Genomic DNA, 12,534 nt, shown 5'->3' with positions numbered 1-12,534 from the left:
AGTGGAACATCAAACAATAATTACTTATGTTCCTAGTATCTTTTGACCCTTGGGGAAATACTTAAAAAGAAACAGAAAAAAAAAAAAAAAGGCAGAAGCATCATTGGTTTTTATAAAGCTCTAGTATTGGAGTTTTTGCCCACCTTCCAAGTGACCACTACACTGATTGCTTTCTATAGCACAACACCGACACTGGAGGAGCTGACCACTCGTGCAGCATCTGTGGAAAGTCACTGAGCTCAGCCAGCTCCCTGGATCGCCACATGCTGGTTCACTCTGGGGAGAGGCCTTACAAGTGTACTGTGTGTGGCCAGTCTTTCACTACCAATGGGAACATGCACAGGTGGGTGAGGTGCCCTTTGCCTGGGTGGCTGGCTGACAGGTGTGAGTCATTGGACAGCTTCCCTAAAGGCTCAGAGAATTCTGTTCCCCAAAGAAAAAAGTCCAAGATGGTTTTATTTGCTTGTTGAGACCATCTCAGGGATTGGAGGGCATCTGATTGTGGGAAACACATGTTCTTGGGCTAGGTCAGTGGCCCTCAGGGTTCTTTGGGATCAAAGAGAGTCATTCCCCCTATTCCAATTGGAGTTTTTTTTGTTTGAGTGTCAGAAATGGGCAGTTTATCATATATGAAGTACCCTCTGGGAGAAGCATTCTTGTAACTCTGCCCTTTAAACAATAGTTTCATATGCCTACCAGATTCTCCAAATACTTTTTCCTTACAGAAAATTTCTGGAACCTTTTCCGTAGTAAATGACTTGGTCCTGAAGCTTCATAAAAGACAGAATAAAAATCTAATGAATGTCAGGAAATTACTTCGCAAAAGGGAGAGATGCTCACTTACGGGAGACAGAGCACAGTAGTGGGCATATTGAAGAGCTGTTGGATGAAGCAATGCAAGTGTACTTTAGAGAGTGGTAGCATATGTTTGGAGCAGCTAGAACAGAAAGAATTTTTAAATGCTTTTTTTTTATACAAACATTTTAAGAACATTGAAACCCTTGGAAAAGGGAAAAAAGAGACTCAGAGTTTTACCTTCTCATAAAGTCAAACTAAATTTTTTTATATTTCTTTCTAGTCAATATCTGTCTTTTAAAAAGTTGAGTAACATTTTTTTCATGCTTATCTCAAAAGAAAAACCTTATGTAACTTTTGTATTATTGATGCACTAGCTATATTTGTTTGTATATAAATATGGAAATGAGATGAGCTGGTTTATTCCACCTAAACTCATTTGATGAGCCACTGATGGCACAGTTAGGACATACGTGAAGTTTCCTGGTGAGTTTTTTTTTTTTTTTTTATTTTAGCTTGTGGGGGGTGGTGCTCAGCACTGAACCCAGTCTACTTCATTGGATTAGAATGAGGATTTAGGAGATAATGAATTTAGGACACCATTCCTGGCACATGGGAGGCACTCAATAAATATTACCTATTATTATAATATGATCTCAAAGTAAGTAATGGTACAGTAATCTGAAACCTGTGGTCTTCTCGGACTATATCCCTGGAAGCGAGGTATGATACGACTTTGTGAAAGGTCTGGAATTTTTTTTTTTGTTGCCGTACTGGGTTTTGAATTCAGGGTCTCGTGTTGCCAGGCACACACTCTACCAGCTGAGCTGCATCCCCGTCCCACAGTCTGAATATTTTAAAAACTTTTACAAAGTATCTTACACTTTTTTTTTCTCATAGAAATTTCAATCCTGACTGAGCATTCTCTATTTCTCTTCTTTTTTGGTTGAGGGGGTTGGCGGAGTGCAAAGAAGAAAGTGAATAGTGTCACTGCTTTTTTAAATGCTGTTTTACTACCATGTTCACCATGTTCCTGATTTGGAAAATTTCCATTTTGAGATAATATCTGTGATTAAGTTCATAAACTTGTTAAATACACCTAAAAAAAAAAAAAAAGCAGTGAGGCTGTGATCCCTCGTGTGTCAGGCACTGGACTGTCAAGACGCTTTCTAGTTCTGTTTTTACATGTTTATTGAGATAGAATTCATAATAAATCATATATATGCCCCCCATTTTATTTACTTTTGGTGGTACTGGGGTTTGAACTCAGGGTTTGTGTTTTGAGGCAGCTGCTGTACGGCTTGGCCCACACCTCCAACTTTTTTTCCTCTGGTTAGTTTCAGAGATAGGGTCTCGCTTTCTTCCTAAGCCAGCCTGGACCATAATTCTCTTATCTTAGCTTCCTGCCACCACTGGTATGACAGGCACATACCACCACACACCACTTTTTTTTTTTCTTTTGGGGGTAGGGGTGTGTCTCATGTTTTTTGCCTGTGCTGGTGTGGATCTGTGATCCTTTCAGCTTCCTGTGTAGCTTGGGATCTTAGGGTGACAGGCTCATGCCACTGTGAAGCTATTGGTTGAGATGGGTCTCTTGAACTCCCTGCCTATGCTGGCCTGGAATCTCAGTCCTCCAATCTCAGCCTTCCAAGTAGCTAGGATTATAAGTGTGAGCTACTGGTGCCAAGCATCACCCACTTAAAAGGATATAATTCAGTGGGGTTTTGCTTCTCTTTTATTGACAGATGTTAGCTAGTTGTATAAATATCATGTTTTGTTTATCTCTTCATCAGTTGATAGACATTTGGGTTGTTTCCACTCTTGGCTATTATGAATAATACTGCTATTAACATTCTTACACAACTTGTTGTGGATATATATTTTTATTTCTCTAGGTCATTTAGAAGTAGAATTGTTGAGCCATGTGGTAACTCCACACTTAATATTTTGAGGAAGTACCAAACTGTATTCCAAAGTGTTTACACCATTTTATTCTCCCCAGCAGCATACATGGGGGTTCCAGTTTGTCTATGTTCTTGCCAACATGCGTTACTCTGTCTTTTGCGTTACGATTACCTATTGGGTGAAAGCAGTAGCTCAGGAGTTTCATACTTTTAGTTCTTACACTTAAGCTTATGATTCAGTTTGAGTAATATTTGGAGTATAAGGGATCCAAGTTCAGTCTTTTGCACTATATGCTGAAAAAATTGTTTCTTTTCCACATTGAATTGTCCTGCCAAAATTCAGCTGACCATAAATGTAAGAGTTTATGTTCTGCTGTTCTGATCAGATCATAGATTGATAGGTCTATGTATGTACCTAAACCATTACCACACTACATCGATTTCTGTAGCTTTTTTTTTTTTTGGTGGTTCGTTCCAACTGGAGTTTGAACTCATGGCTTTGTACTTGCAAAATAGGTACTGTACCACTTGAGCCATGCATCCAGTCCATTTTGGACTGCTTATTTTGGAGATGGGATCTTGTGAACTATTTGCCTAGGCTGGCCTTGAACCTTGATCCTCTTTATCTCAGCCTCTCAAGTAGCTAGGATTATAGGCATGAGCCTCCAGCACCTGGCCCATGGATTTTTCTTTTTTTAAACCCCAGTACTTGGGTTTGAACTCAAGGCCTCACACTTGGTAGGCAGGTGCTCTACCACTTGAGCCACTTACCAGCCAGAGTTCTGTAGCTTTTTATAATAAGGAAGTGTGAGTCTTTCAACTTAGATCTTTTTCAGAATTGTTTTTGCAACTCTGAATTGCTTCCATTTCTGTAAGGGTTGTGTTCATTCAATTTCCGGGTATTGCCTTTTTTTTTTTTTTTTTTTTGTGATGCTGGAGATTGAACTAAGAGCCTTGCTAAATGCTAAGCAAGCTCTGTACCTTAAGCTACACCCCAGCTCTGGTATTGGCCTCTTCAGTCTTTTGATCTGATACATGGGCTATTTTTCTATTTACTTAGGTCTTCTGAATTTCTTTCATCAATGTCTTAATGGTTCTTAGAGTGTAAGTTTTGTGTTTATTTTGTTAAGTTTATTCTTTTTTTCTTTATGGTGATATTGTAAGTGGAATTACTTTCGAATATCCTTTCCAGTTGTTTGTTGCTAAAACATAGATACACAGTTGATACATATTGATCTTGTTTCCTGCAACCTTACTAACCTCAGTTCTTCATTCCTGTAGTTATTTAGTGAATCCCTGAGATTATGGCATTTGCAAATAGTTGCTTTTATTCTTCTTTTCCAGTGTAGAAACCATTTCTTCTTCTTGTCTATTTGATTTGGTCAAATCAAATATTAAGTAGACGTGAAGGATTTGGGCATTTTTGTCTTATTTCTGATTCCAGGAAGAAAGCATTCAGTATTTCCCCATTAAACATGATATTGGTCGTGGGTTTTCATGAATGTTCTTTACCAATTAAATGAGTTCCTTTCTATTTGAAGTTGGTTGAGTGTTCTTTTTATCCTGAAAGAGTGTTGAATTTTGTTAAATGATTTTTCCTCCCATATCTATAGTTGGGTTGTTCTTGTCCTTTGGTCTATTCCATTTTATTTTGGAGGCTAACTAACCTTATTTTAGATAAGTCTCACCAGGTCATAGTAAATAATTTTTCTCATACGTTGATGGATTTGCTTTGCTAGTACTTTGTCAAAGGGTTTTGTGACTGTACTCCTAACACATACCAGTTTGGGGTTTTCTAGTGATGTCTTTGTCTGATCTTGGTATCAGAATCATACTGGCCTCATAAAATGAGCTGAGAAGCATTCCCTCTTATTTCTTGGAAAAGTTTGTATTAGTTCTTTAAGTGTTTGATAGAATTCACCAGTGAAGCCGACTGGGCTTTTCTTTGTGGGTCGCTAATTTAATCTTTTTACTTGTTACAGGTCTAGTCAGATTTTTTGGGCCTTTTTGAGTAAGTTTCAGTAGTGTGTGTCTTTCTAGGAAATTTAACCATTTAATCTAAGTGACCAGTTGTTTGGCATACAAGTGTTCACAGGGACCCACTATAATCCTTTCTATTCTGTAAGGTCAGTGGTAATTCCTGATTTTTGTAATTTGACTTTCTCCTTTTTTCTCTTAGTCAACGTTCCTAATAAACATTTGTCAACTTTATTGATCTTTCACTTTCAGAGATTTTCTTGTATTGTTTTTCTGTTCTATATGTCATTAGTTTTCTGCCCTAAACCTTATTTTTTCCACCTTCTGCTTGCTTTAGGCTTAATTTATTCTTTTTTGCCAGTGTTATATAAGATTGGATTATTGATTTGAGAACTTCTTTTGTAATATAGGCATTTATAGTTATGTGTTTCCTTTTAAACATTAAAGCATTCCACAAGTTATTGTATATTGTGTTTTTCTTTTCTTTTTCTTTGAGACAGGGTCTTGTTATATAGTCAGGCTGACCTCAAACCCCTGATCTTTCTGAGTTCTGGAATTACAGGCATGCCCCACCACACTGGCTCTGTTTTCCTTTTCTTTCATCTCCGTGTACTTTCTGTTTTTCCTTGAGATTTCTTCTTTGATTATTGATTATTTAGGAATGCGTTGTTGAATTTGTAACTTCCAAGATTTATTCCTGTTACTGATTTTTAGTTTTATTCCATTGTAGGTGGGGAAACACTTTGCATTATTGCAATCCTAGCATATTGTCTATCTTGGGAAATGTTCTCATATACCTGAGAAGCATGTGTGTTCTGCTGTTGTTGGTTGGCATGTATAAATGTGCTGTGTTAGCTCATGTTGGTTTATAGCGTTGTTCAGGTCTTCCATTTCCTTGCTGATCTCCATTTATTTTGTGTGCTCTACCTTGAAGGATTATATAAGCATCCCATTTTGCAGATGAGGAAAAGATCAAAGCAACATGCAGTGCTGAAAGATGCATACAGGCTGTCTGGCTTTGGAGGCCATGCTTTTAACTAGTGTGTGAGAAATAATTGATGGAGCTTCCTGTCACTTTGTATATGAGAAAAAAGCATGCTCACTCTTTCCTATTCTCAACACAATTCCATGCTGTGTTTTCAGTGTTACTACTATTTCTGTCTTCATGCCAACATGATCCACTGCTATATGGTAAGCATAGAATAGCTGTGAGTGCAACCATCTTAACTAAATTTTATTACTGTGTATTGGTTGAATACGCCTGAGTAGACTTAAAATTATCTTGAGTCTTTTTGTAGAATAGCCCTTGGTATGAGCAATGTGTATTGGAGTTGTTTATAAATATTTTTAAAGTAGATCTTAAGGATGTTTAATAATTTTTTGTTTTGTACTAGTTGTATTTATTGCAAGGCATCTTGATTGGGAAGAAAGGACTAAATGTTGGAGGCTGAGTCTTAGTTCTAATTCTGTAGAATTTTGTGGAAATCTTTTAGTTTTCAACACTTTAACAAAATGGTTTAATTACATATCATTGAGAACTTGGGCTCAAGTGGAAAAATGTTTGTGAAAGGGGTCTGAAGATTTAAAGTATAAGATGGACATGTTCTGAGTAGAAGGTTTTCCTGAGTCTCTTAGAGCTCACAGCCACCATAGTGACAATTTTAGTGTTATAGTGTGTTAATATTTTGTGAGGTTTTTGGCGGTTCTGGGATTTGACCTCAATGCCTCATGCTTGCTAGGAAGGTGCTCTACTGCTTGAGCCACCTCTACTGCCACTGCCATCTGTAAGAGAGTGTACTATTGCTAATCTGTTATTGTTAGCATTGTCAGTTATGCCATCTGTGAAATGTAGAATTATCTGTACATACCTTGTGGAAGTGTTGTGATAATTAATGAATTAAAGCATGCAGAGTGCTTAGAATAATGCTTAGGATATAAGTATGTTATATGTAGTATATATTATTTTTGAGTGAACATTCATATAATGCCAGAAAATAAATTGAGAGCTCTTTTTAAAGATTTGTGTTTGCTTCTTGCTGTACTAAATTTTGAACTATTTGAGGTTATTACACTAAGTTTACTTTGTTTTCTTCTGCAGAAAATTGCAAATAATGGGTTAAAAGAGCACTTGATTTTTTGTTAATCAGTCACAGTAATGTCATTACCAACCTCATTTGTTGGCAAAGATGTACTTTTGGAAAAAAAAATCATAAAAATGTGAAAACACTTACAGAAGTGCCAAGAAGTGCAGTTAGATTTATTTTCCCCAGTGGATCCATTCCAGAATCTGAGACTCCCATAGTAAACTATGATCTATCCCAACCTCGTACCTGTGTTACATTAATCAGGAGCCAAAACTGCCCTCCGATGTGTGTGCAGAAATTAAAAATAATTCATTATGTAGCCCAGGTTGACCTAGAACTTGGAATCCTCCTACCTCAGCCTCCCAAACATTGGAATTATAAGTGTGTACCACCACTCCCAGCTTCCTTTATCTTAACTTTATAAAAGAATCCTCTCTAGGATTTTTTTTTTTAGTAAAATAAACATCACAAAATAAGGAAGCATATTGTATTATGTTATGAGTAGTGATATTGACAGTTGCTTTGCAGCACTAATAAAGCCCATCATTTCTTATACTTTAATTCTGTTAAGTAAATGTACCTGGTATTTTATTTATTTTTCTGAAGTAGGATCTTGCTATGCTGCCCAGCACTCCTGTACTCATGTGATCCTCCTGGCTCAGTCTCCCAAGTGCTAGGACTACAAGGCACATGCCACTGCACCCATTTGCTGTTTTAAAACTAACCGTACTTTGGGAAATAAGGAGATGAGAGGGATGCTAATTCCAACTCATACTGAGAAAGACTGGGCAAGAGACCTTTTTTAATGTCTTACCCTATCTGATAGTTTTTCAAGTTGCCACTTCCCTGTCTGTGGATTCTCGTGTTTTTGAGGTTTAAATATTCTTTATCCCAAACCTTTTAACCACAGCTCAGTTCCTGAGCAGAATAATCTGTTGCCATCAAGTACAAAACATGTTTCATGGAAACATCACTGTGGCTCCAGTTTCTAACTTCCCAGAACTCTTTATCAGCTGCTCCCACGTTGAAGCTTTGGGTTGAGTGGTGCTTGTCTTCCAAAACAAACTTGGGAAACTGATCCAGAGCACACCCTACAGGGCAACAGTATAGGAAAAAGGGCACTGAGCTTTGCAGTTTTCAAAACTTGTTCCAGAGATTGCTGGGTTGCACAGCTCTACAGAAGTGATACCTGAAAGAGAGAATGAAAGTGGGCCATATTTGGAATAAATCTTGTCTCTAAAATGGCTATTTAAAAAAAATTTTTTTTTTTTTGCAGGCCTTAAGTACTTTGGGAAGACAGGAAATTAATTCCACTTTGCTCCTTATTTTACAGACTATCAACCGTTAAGCTATAGAAAGAGTTGTGGGTGTGTGTTAGGCCTAAGGATATGCTAAAGATCCTGGCAAGAGCAAGCTCTCATAACTACCTTGACCATTTATTCTGTGAAGAGTGAGGATGCATTCTCATTTCAGCATCATTAGAAGGGTGAAGATGTGGAAGGGAAATCCTGAAACAACATCTAGTTGCTTTGTCACAGGCTTTGTTTCCTGATGCAGTGGTCATGATTTTTTACTGTTGCTAAGTATAGGAGATGGCGGTCCTAAGGGTGCCACTGGATAACAGACAGTCTTCAGGAACAGAGGCTTATGTGTTCCTACTATGCCTGAAGAAGATCTTAGCTGCACAGAAATGTGACCTACTCCATGACAAACGAGACCACAGAGGTTCTGAATTTAGCATGCTACTCAGATACTTCGGCTGAGCCAGCCCTTGGCATGCACGACTGAATTTGGGTATCTGGAACAGGTGTCCATTATTAAACAAGAGAAGGAGCAGAGGTGGGACAGTGCCTGCAAGAGTAGGGGGCAGTCACTTACCCTCAGTGCCTAGCAAGAGAAAGGGCCCTGTGAACTTCTTATGGTCATACCAGTTTCTGAGGATACCTTGTAACTAGTTCTGGCCCTTGTTGCCTCTCAAGTGAAGTGAAGTGCCACTCCACGATTCAGTCAGTCCCATCTCAAAATGCATCTCTTAATCACCTGGTGCCTGTTAACCTGCTGCCATACTCCTCTGAGGGATGGAAGGTATCAGACCAGTTTATTTGTATGATAAAAGTCTGTGGGTTACCTTACCAAAAAGGACTGTGAATATCTTGTTTTACTTTAAATGCTTTCTCTCATTCTCATTCTCTCTCGTTGTGTTTTTGTTATTGTTTTGTTTTCTTTTTTTTTTTTTTCGAGAAAGGTCTTACTATGTTGCCCTGGCTTGCCCTTAGCTCCTGGGCTCAAGCAATGCTATTATCTCAGCCTTCCAAGTAGCTGGGACTACAGGCTCACTCCACTACACCTGACTCTTAAAACAGTTCTGGAAAGGGGGAGGGGAGGAATGTTTTCAGTTAGCTACAATGAAAGTATCTTGTTTTGTGGGGAAAAGACCAAAGTATCTTTCAGGAACACTTAAAGATCTTAAGACATGTAATTCTGCTTTAGAAGATCACAAATGTTCTGTGACTTCTCATGCAGCTTTCTACTGAGATTTCTGAAGGGCTGTGTAAATGAGATTTCAGTAGAATATACACAGCATAATGTGAATAGTGCTAGATGTATTTATGTACACAAAAATACATCATATATGTATATCATGTATGTTGGGTATTCAGTGGATGGTGGTTTCATAATGGTAGTACTTGAGTAGCAAAGCAATTTTCAACATATCTAGTACTTTATATATTAAAATAGACATACTTCTGATACAGTTTAGAAGGCTTTTCTTTAACAAGGGTTGAAACTTTTTTTAACCAGGAAAAAAGTCATTTAAGTACAATATTCTTGATCTTTTCACTTATTGTACTTTTCAGTTTCTTGAGAGTTCACATCATTAAGTGGCCCATAAATTTTTCCTGTAAAAATGAACATTTATAAATCTGTTTGTCAAAGTAAAATGTTTAAGTTACTAGTTCCCCCTTAATAGTGTTATTAAACTTTCATCAAGTAAGATTATTATTTGATTATGTTTAAACATTTTTAGCCTTTCGTGGCATCTCATTGGCCAGATTTGAGACTTCAGTAGTGGATTAAATAAAGGAGATACTTTCTGTGATGTTTCTGAGGGCCTGTCATTGCTCCTCTTTTCTGGCCATAGCTCATAAAGGACACTGTAAGGAATGGTCAGGAGTCTCCATTTCTTTATTTTTCACGGGAATGATGCTTTACTCACAGAGTCTGTTAGGAGTAAATGCTAAGCTGAGGCTCACGTTAGGTGCTTAACAAATTGTTGTTCCCTTTTCTTCTCCCTTAAGATATTTAACCTGGCTGTCCCTTCTACATGCCAGCTCAGCATGCAGATTTACAAAAGTAAGAACACAGACTCTGCGCTTTTTAACAATGGGGGTAACAAAGACTGCATTCTAAGAACTTGAGTCTAATAACAGTGCTTTGTAAAGTAGCTGTGTGCCATATGCCTAAATTTCCACTCCAGTTGTGGAAATCCTGAACTGGTCAGATCCTCGTTATTATATGAATACTGGCCCCTTTTTTGATCATTTGTTCTGCAATTTATATTTTTTTCACATGAATTTGCATTTATACTACTAAATGGCATTCTGTGGTCCTTTTCAGAATCTTTACTTTGCATTTGAGAAATCTGCAAATAGTGCTAAGCTGCCCTTACTCTCTGAGAAAAAGAGTAGTGAGAGTGAGTTGTCACATAAATTTATTATTCAAAGAAGATAAAAAGCGTAAGAAAACATCAAAGCTGAAAGTTGACCAATCTTAGTTGACAGTCTATTGAGTAGCCTGTTTTAGGTTTGCTAGACTTGACATTTTTCAAAACATTTTTTTCTTTTGCTTTGTTTGGTTTTTTCCTTCTCTAATACCCCTTAAAGAATCACCACAGCTTGTTTTTTTGTTGTTGTTTTTGAGAAAATAGTTGAAAAATGTACTTATGTCTAGTGCTTATTTTTTCTTTTTCTCTGAAAGACCAATTGGAGCTCAGTTGTGCCAAAGAGAGTTTGTTCATAAAACTGTTCATGCACAGGGATGTGTTAAACAGCAGTCAGGTCTTTTTTGTCCTATCACTGCTTTTCAAATTTATGATCTGGTTCATGATTAGTCTTTTGTCATTTGACTGACTGGATGCTAATGTTTGTAACTTAGGCTTTCTTCTGTTCTGGCAGAGGAAGTGTTTATCTTTTCTTTTTGAAGATGAAGTGAATGCAAAAGAAATTTTCTCTTGAATGCAGGCAGTGTGGTGTTTTTGACATATTTGTTGAAATATTTCAAAAGCTCAGTCTTACCAGGTAAAAATCTAGAGTATTGTGCCTGCCCACACTTGAACAGCCAGGCAGTTATGAGACCTGGAAATTAGGTCACAGCAGGCAAGGGATGGGTTTGCTAGGGGCAGAAAGAGCAGTGGAAAGCTTACAACACACCCAGACTCTTCTCTCACCATGCCCCCAGGCCTGACTACTTGAGAATTTTGAATAGGTCCTGGATGTGTATCCAGTTTAGTTTTATGACATGAAGCTAGCAAAGTCAAGAAGAAGGAGGAGGAAGAGCCTGATTTCCAGCATTAGAACACAAACAGAGACCTGCAGGGTGCTGGCTGCATCTCTAGGGCAGCACTTCTTGGGCTTTGTGCCTTGCATTTTTTCACCATTGTTTAAATATCCAACCTGTCCAACCTGTTTTGAGCTGAGCAAGCCAGTGCTAGCAAACACTGAAACCATGCCCACTCATCAACGTTTTTCTGATTTGTTAAGGAGGGTGATTAGCAGCAACATCTACCTTCCAACCCCACCATCCCTTCTAATAAGTGAACAAGAAGCACAAAAACTAGTTGTGTGTTTATGACCTGGGATCCCCATCTCTCCTTTGGGGGGGGGTGTGTGTGTGTGTGTGTGTGTGTGTGTGTGTGTGTGTGTGTGTGCGCGCGTGTGTGCGTGTGTGCGCGCGTGCGTGCGTTCGTTCGTTCGTTCATTTGTGGTCATTCTCACTCTGATCTAGATTCTCCTTTCCTACACCGTTGTTTCTTACTGGTCCTTAAATAATATAACAAGGTGTTCCCTAGTGGAGGTGGCTGTTCTTTATCATCAGACTCCTTCCCTGTACCCACAGCTGTGCACTCTACTTTTCTATAGGGCATGAAGTGGCCATCTCAAAGAGCCCAACCTAAGTGTCTCTCGTTCCTCTTCTGGCTAACAGTGGCTTAGCATTGCCTTACTATGAAGATGGTCATCTCTTCCTCCTCTACAAATACTTGGGTGAGAGAGAGGTTAGCTCAACCAACCTCTGAGGTCTTTGATTTGTTTTTCAAGAATCTGTTATTTTATTGTTCTGTTTAATTGTTTATTTTTTATTTTTTGCTTGAACTCCTGGGCTTAAGCTATCCTCCTGCCTGAGCCTTTCTAGTAACTAGAATGACAGGCATGCTACTGTGTCTGGCTGATTTTATAAACAGGTGCTGGGGGGATGTAAATAATGTATGCAGAATGGAAAAACTGAAAAATGAATTTTAAGTGCAAGCAACGAGAGGGAGAAGCACAAGAGGGTACAGGATATACTGATCCAAAGATCTGGCAAGAAGAGCATCCAGAGTGAAGATTATTTAAAAGTTGACAGGCTCCCTCCTGCTGGATGTGAAAGTCAGGAAAAGGAGAGAGCTGTGGGGGCATCTTCTAAGAAAAGCTAGAGGATGCTGTTAGTCTGCCCTGTTCTAAGCCAGGGGAAGGAAGGAATGGAGAGGAATGTAGGAGCTGAAGGTGCCCATCTGCTTC

General features: G+C 38.4%; 1 protein-coding gene across 13 annotated transcripts in view; it reads left to right on the top strand.

Moving 5' to 3' along the window:
- Rreb1 (ras responsive element binding protein 1) overlaps positions 1-12,534 on the top strand; it is a 185,643-nt gene that overhangs the window by 124,573 nt on the left and 48,536 nt on the right. For 12 of the 13 annotated variants that reach the window (XM_074082946.1, XM_074082949.1, XM_074082947.1 and 9 more), the window contains one exon: positions 180-343. In XM_074082946.1, the coding sequence (XP_073939047.1) occupies positions 180-343 (164 nt within the window). Of the gene's footprint in view, positions 1-179; positions 344-11,896; positions 12,022-12,534 lie in introns of those variants that run through there. The other variant, XM_074082955.1, reaches the window with a different exon arrangement.

The sequence above is a fragment of the Castor canadensis genome, chromosome 8, assembly GCF_047511655.1.
Source record: "Castor canadensis chromosome 8, mCasCan1.hap1v2, whole genome shotgun sequence".
Taxonomy (NCBI): domain Eukaryota; kingdom Metazoa; phylum Chordata; class Mammalia; order Rodentia; family Castoridae; genus Castor; species Castor canadensis.
The sequence above is the reverse complement of the archived record's forward strand: the minus strand, read 5'-3'. Positions and strand labels throughout refer to the sequence as shown.